The sequence below is a fragment of the Brienomyrus brachyistius genome, unplaced genomic scaffold (assembly GCF_023856365.1).
Source record: "Brienomyrus brachyistius isolate T26 unplaced genomic scaffold, BBRACH_0.4 scaffold50, whole genome shotgun sequence".
NCBI lineage: Eukaryota > Metazoa > Chordata > Actinopteri > Osteoglossiformes > Mormyridae > Brienomyrus > Brienomyrus brachyistius.
This window is the reverse complement of record NW_026042325.1, coordinates 2,117,612-2,124,020: the sequence shown is the minus strand read 5'-3', so window position 1 is coordinate 2,124,020 and position 6,409 is coordinate 2,117,612. Positions and strand designations below refer to the sequence as shown.

Here is a 6,409-nt window from a genome sequence, read left to right as displayed (position 1 = left end):
ATAATTCAAGGCTGGTATACATTATATCTTGAGTGCAACTTGATTTATGTCTAATCAATGATAAATCATTTCTTCTGTAAAATAAAACTCTCATATGCCTGAATATACATCCATCCATATTACTGTTCATCCTGTTCAGGACTATGGAAGGCCGGAGCCCATGGGTGCAAGGATGGGAACAACCCAGGATGGGGCGCTAACCCCAGAACTGTTAAACTTCCAGCGGTTATTAATGGTAAACAGCTGCTGCTCTTTAATGAAGACTTTAAAATCGACACTGCATTAAGGAAATTTTAATTTACATATAAAGGCAACATAAGCCGACTGACAGCAGTGTCTGGGATCACAAGCTCCCCGCAACGTAAACCTTTCAGAGTGCAATGAATGCTGGGATAGCATGTGGAAAAAAGGGATGCTGTGACCGACTCGGGACACTCTGGGGTTTGAGATGTTGACCAACGGCACCTGGACCTTATGTTTTTCTGAAAATTTAGTCAGCATCACAAAAAAAAATAAAATTCTCCTTTCCACAGGTTGTGTGCTGTCTTCCTGTTACCACGCTGAAGTATACAAGTTTAATTCAGGCCTAACGATTCGGCAACGCATGCCCTGGGTTCTGCTAATCAAATATTCACAATTCATCATTTCGTATCAGCATGTCACGCAAAAAGAAGACCAAAAGAAAGGTACCTGCTAGATGGGGTCCAAGTAACAGGGTAGATACAGCTACACATTCCAGGCAACTCAAGAATGCCAATTACCCTCCCAGAACACCAGAAGGAAAATAAGCAAACCCCACAAAGAGCAGAGATGGGACTGGAACAGCACTACTCAAGGAAAAACTCAACTATTCGGAAAGCGTCAAACTGCAAGGCCAACTGTTCCTACGGTGGGAAAAAAAGACAGCACTCAGACAAAAAGGCAGTTAATTTATTACAACAGGAAAGTGTTCAAACAAGAGAATGTCTGGGACAGAATTAATAGTTCAAAACTGAAAGGAAAGAGGCTTACAGGTTTGGAAGACAGTAACATTCATATACAACTTAATACTCTTCTCCCTCTTCTTCGCCATCCATACTATCTGCTCCCACTTCCTCATAATCCTTCTCCAGGGCTGCCATGTCCTCCCTAGCTTCAGAGAACTCTCCCTCCTCCATACCCTCTCCCACATACCAGTGCACGAAGGCTCGCTTGGCATACATCAGATCAAACTTGTGATCTAGGCGAGCCCAGGCCTCTGCAATAGCAGTGGTGTTGCTCAGCATGCATACAGCCCTCTGAACCTTGGCCAGATCTCCACCTGGAACCACAGTAGGAGGCTGATAATTGATGCCAACCTTGAAACCAGTGGGGCACCAGTCCACAAACTGGATGGTGCGCTTGGTCTTGATGGTGGCGATGGCTGCATTGACATCTTTGGGCACCACGTCACCACGGTACAACAAGCAGCAGGCCATGTACTTGCCGTGGCGGGGGTCACATTTCACCATCTGATTGGCCGGCTCAAAGCAGGCATTTGTGATCTCAGCTACAGTTAGCTGCTCATGGTATGCCTTCTCTGCAGAGATAACTGGGGCATAAGTAGCTAGAGGAAAGTGGATACGAGGGTAGGGCACCAAGTTGGTCTGGAATTCTGTCAGATCAACATTGAGGGCACCATCAAATCGCAGGGAAGCAGTGATGGAGGACACAATCTGGCTAATCAACCTGTTGAGGTTGGTGTAGGTTGGACGCTCAATGTCGAGGTTCCTTCGACAGATGTCATAAATGGCCTCGTTATCAACCATGAAGGCACAGTCAGAGTGCTCTAGGGTGGTGTGGGTGGTTAGAATGGCATTGTAGGGCTCCACCACAGCTGTGGACACTTGAGGGGCGGGGTAGATGGAGAACTCCAATTTGGACTTCTTGCCGTAGTCGACAGACAGGCGTTCCATCAGCAAGGAGGTAAAACCAGAACCGGTACCACCTCCAAAGCTGTGGAACACCAGAAATCCTTGGAGACCTGTGCACTGGTCAGCCTGGAGAAAGAGAAAGAACAGTTTTGAGGAAAACCTAGAGGAAGGAGGAGGACTGGAAGAGAGTAAATATATAAATATGGTATAGGGCTCGGGGCGGCATGGTGGTGCAGTGGTTAGCACTGTCGCCTCACACCTCTGGGACCCGGGTTCGAGTCTCCGCCTGGGTTACATGTGTGTGGAGTTTGCATGTTCTCCCCATGTTGTCGTGGGGTTTCCTCCGGGTACTCCGGTTTCCCCCCACAGTCCAAAGACATGCTGAGGCTAATTGGAGTTACTAAATTGGCCATAGGTATGCATGTGTACGTGAATGGCGTGTGAGTGTGCCCTGCGATCGGCTGGCCCCCCATCCTGGGTTGTTCCCTGCCTCGTGCCCATTGCTTCCGGGATAGGCTCCGGACCCCCCACGACCCAGTAGGATAAGCAGTTTGGAAAATGGATGGATGAAAGGATGGTATAGGGCTCTCACCAGTTTGCGGACCCTGTCCAAAACCAGGTCGATGATCTCTTTGCCGATGGTATAATGTCCACGGGCGTAGTTGTTGGCAGCATCTTCTTTGCCAGTGATGAGCTGCTCAGGGTGGAACAGCTGCCGGTAGATCCCACTACGTACCTCATCTGAGAAGGAACAAATGTAATCATTAGCAAAGAGGCTAAGTTGGGTTCTACACTGACTCAATGTGCCCAGGAAGAGAGCTTACCAATGACCGTGGGCTCAAGATCCACAAAGACAGCCCTGGGCACATGCTTCCCAGCTCCCGTCTCACTGAAGAAGGTGTTGAAGGAGTCATCCCCTCCTCCGATGGTCTTGTCACTGGGCATCTGCCCATCCGGCTGGATCCCATGCTCCAGGCAGTAGAGCTCCCAGCAGGCATTGCCAATCTGGACACCAGCCTGGCCAACGTGGATGGAGATGCACTCACGCTGCACAACAGGGGGGAGAGAGAGAGTATGATCAAACTCTTTCAAAGCAGAGATGCAAACATTTGCCACGCTGTATTACTCAGAGTACCACAGCTTATGAACAAATAGAGCTGGGTGGTATGACCAAAAATGTATATTTTTTTTTTTTTTTTTTTTTAAGTATGACTGGGCGTTTACCACATTTTACAGGACACATTTGTTTTACATTTTTGCCACTAACTATTATTTCATTATTAGCCATTGCACCTATCCGCTACCTTAATGATAATACGTTTATTGGCTAACTGCATATAAACGGCTGATGTTAAGGTGTGCGCTGGCCAAGTTAACATTTTTCATAAGTGTTCAATAGTTCACTGCTGCTGGAACGCGAAATTTCTCATAAAGACCAGGCTGTCGGGTTTTAAGATGCTTCGCCAAGTTTGACATGCTACTTGACTTTGTTGCCACAACTTTGTAGCAGTGTTTGCATAGAGGCTTAATCGACATCCTTAGCCTTTCCATGCTCGTCCGCAAAATACTTCCAAATGGCACTTCTGCAGATTTTTTTTTTTTTTTTTTGCGAGGTGCCTTCAACTGCAGCATATTCAATGTCCGGCCAACTCGGTATGTGCGCGTTAACCAGTGTGAATGCGCTCAGCGGCTATTGAGGAGAGGATCTGCGCGATGGTGGTGCCGAGTGAAGTGCGGTGAATGAGCCAAAACCACACTGTCGGCATCAATAAGGGTGAATGAGTTTCTAATCAGATACTAATCAATAAAAGTTAGTATCTGAGAATCAATTTCACAACCCCAGTGTCTCATTTTCATCTTCCATTTCCGGTCTTTCGCGGGACATTTTTAGCAGAGAAGCAGAGAAAGAAGGTCCCCCTTGAAGTTTCCAGCTGCACCACTATCCGAACGCTATTTAAACCGATATTGCGGTATATAAAAAGGTCATATCATACTCAAACCGTTTTCGGTATGACCCGGTATACCGCCCAGCACTACAAATAATGCAAGTTGTAATTGGAGACATCTAAACCCAGTTTGGTGTTATTACAGGCAGGCAAGCTTGGGCTGTGTACACACCCCAATTCCTTTGACATTTTTTGCTTTCATGAGTGCTGGTGAGGGTGCTGTGTGGACACCCAACAACCTAACGCCCCTTAAAAGTCCCTGGACTACAGAAAACAGGAAGGCCTGCGCCACATGATTTAGCATGCCAGTGATCATATGCACCCCAGAGACCCGAATAGTTTCTGCAGTTAGAGGCCATACTTTGAAGCATAAGGTGAACCTGGTTTAAAAAGGCTGCCGTTATTCCAGTTACATGCACTTCAAACTTTCGGTATTAAGGAACATCACACCATGGATTACTCCAGGTACCACCAGGGTGGTATGTGGCTCAGTGGGTCAGACTTCTTTGCACAACATTGGAAGGTTTGCCAGTTCGAATCTTGTGTTTTGCAGAAATCACATTGCTGTTGAACTCTTGAGCAAGACCCTTAAACCCCGCCCCCCACAGTGCACTGCCCCCAAATTTTGCTCACAGTACATCTATAAAAGCAAACGAGAGAATATCCTAAAGCACTGCACAAGTGTAAAGCCACAGTGATATAGCGCTAGTATTACACATACATACCAAAGACCATAGAAATGTATATAGTGCTGCACATTCAACCATGTAAATTGATGTGTGACACAGCCTGGCATTAAGCAGTAACAATACTGCAATTGTTCTTTCCACTGGTAATCCCCTTACGGCACCTAAGAGTCAGCAGGTTTTAGCTGAACAAAGGCTTTGGCTGCAACTGCTGAGAACCAAATTTTTATAAAACTAACCCTTGAAGTGTTGCTCCATAAATCCTTCACCAAAACAATGCAGCCAGTTTTTAAGCACAAGCCCCATGACAAGAGCTTCTGGACTTTATTTCAGCCTTACAAATCTTTGAGGATTTGTGGTTTAAAAGCCCTCTTTTTTTTCCAGAATTTTTTAAAATATACATCTTGATTCAGGAATCTTGTTGGCTTAAGAATTGGCTATGATCCCAAAAACTTTACAGGCAATGAGCGATGTTTTATAAAATCACTAGAAGGCACAATTAAAAGTGACAGACAGGGCAATTACTAGATTGCAGGGTACACAGCCACTTACACGGGGTACCCTTCTCCCCTTAAATCATCCCTCTTGGGAATTAATAGGTGCAGCAGTATGAATGAAGAGCACTTGATCTTTATTAAAAGGGAAGCATTTTAAAATGTATAAATTTAGAATTTGCAAACATCTCCTCAAAGGCCATTTATGACCATTAAGTCAGATGGTATCAAATGTGAAAGATAATAAACGAATAGCTTTAGCATCTTCAAGACTTTCGACCACTACAACTGGCTGGATTCGTTTGCCTGAGGTGAGACAGCATACTGAACTGGAATCCATACTTAACTTGGACGCGCGACAAACTACAGTCGCCTATTTAGTACAGCACACGGAGAAAAGTGTACATGTGCTACATGTGTCACCGTGGACGGCGAAAGCGCGCTCATGTTCAACGTCAGCCGGCGAGCGAGCAGCTAACCGCCGGTAAACTCGGGTCACGGGGAGCACGTGATGTCGCAATCAGCGACACGGTACCATTCTTACGGGGAAGGGGGGGGGGGTGATAAGTTAAAGTTATGAAATACCGATTAGCGTTACAAGATAGGTGCGGCAGGCGAAAGGACAGCCATAAAAGGAGATCTCATCTCTGGCGCAATAACTGATGTTTAAAGAACGTACAATAATCCTACGCATTTGGAAAGGGCCTGGAATGCTAAACACGCACTACCGCGGACCGCACGGGGGATAGACTTCGGATACATCACCACTCTGAAACCGTAGTATTAATTAGCAATCAAAATTAAAAATAATCGAACAATTCACGTTTAACACAAAATAATGAAGATGGATTCACACTTACCATGATAAGGCAGAAACGATCTGGGGCGAATATGAAGAATTAAAACAACTTTTATATGCGACTCTCACTGAAAGACCGATTAGGAGTCTATAGTGAGAAGTTTAGTGAAGTAACTGGGTGGGGCAATTTATACTAACTGACAAGTTTTCGAAGAGGCGGAGCGAACTAAACTAAATTTCGCCCCTCCGCTCATAGCCCCATTCTATTGGTCGAAAGCAAAACCATTGATATCCGCTATTGGTCCGTTTAAAATTTTGAATTATAGTTGTCGACTTGTCGGAATGTACGTTGTCCGGAAATATTACCATTTACGTAAGTAAGCAGTATTTGAATGAAGAAAGCAATGAAATAGCTGGAAATGTCTGAAGCTCATCAGTAGAATCACAGCCTCGCTTTCCCTACTGTTTACCTGAAGTTTTCATCTTAAACGTTGGTGTGAGCGAATATTTTTTAAAGTTCTAGTGTTGCAATAATGTCGAGGGAGGGCCTCGAAGAGTCACATGAGGGCTTTTCGGTTGGCAGGAAACTGCA

At 45.4% G+C, this 6,409-nt stretch overlaps 1 protein-coding gene across 1 annotated transcript; it reads right to left on the bottom strand.

The window, feature by feature from the left end:
• Positions 1–916: 916 nt before the first annotated feature.
• On the bottom strand, positions 917–6,038 carry LOC125723519 (tubulin alpha-1C chain-like). Its single transcript, XM_049000168.1, has 4 exons — positions 5,879–6,038; positions 2,717–2,939; positions 2,485–2,633; positions 917–2,018 (listed from the first exon to the last, which is right to left on the bottom strand). Exons 1-4 carry the CDS (start codon positions 5,879–5,881, stop codon positions 1,044–1,046), a joined length of 1,350 nt encoding a protein of 449 aa, XP_048856125.1. The 5' UTR covers positions 5,882–6,038; the 3' UTR covers positions 917–1,043.
• Positions 6,039–6,409: the final 371 nt, after the last annotated feature.

Excerpts from the sequence above, each read along its gene's own strand:
- LOC125723519 (XM_049000168.1), bottom strand. Across the intron at positions 2,634-2,716 it reads TCTTGAGCCCACGGTCATTG|ATGAGGTACGTAGTGGGATC; the intron begins GTAAGCTCTCTT and ends GTTCCTTCTCAG. Across the intron at positions 2,019-2,484 it reads TGGACAGGGTCCGCAAACTG|GCTGACCAGTGCACAGGTCT; the intron begins GTGAGAGCCCTA and ends CTCTTTCTCCAG.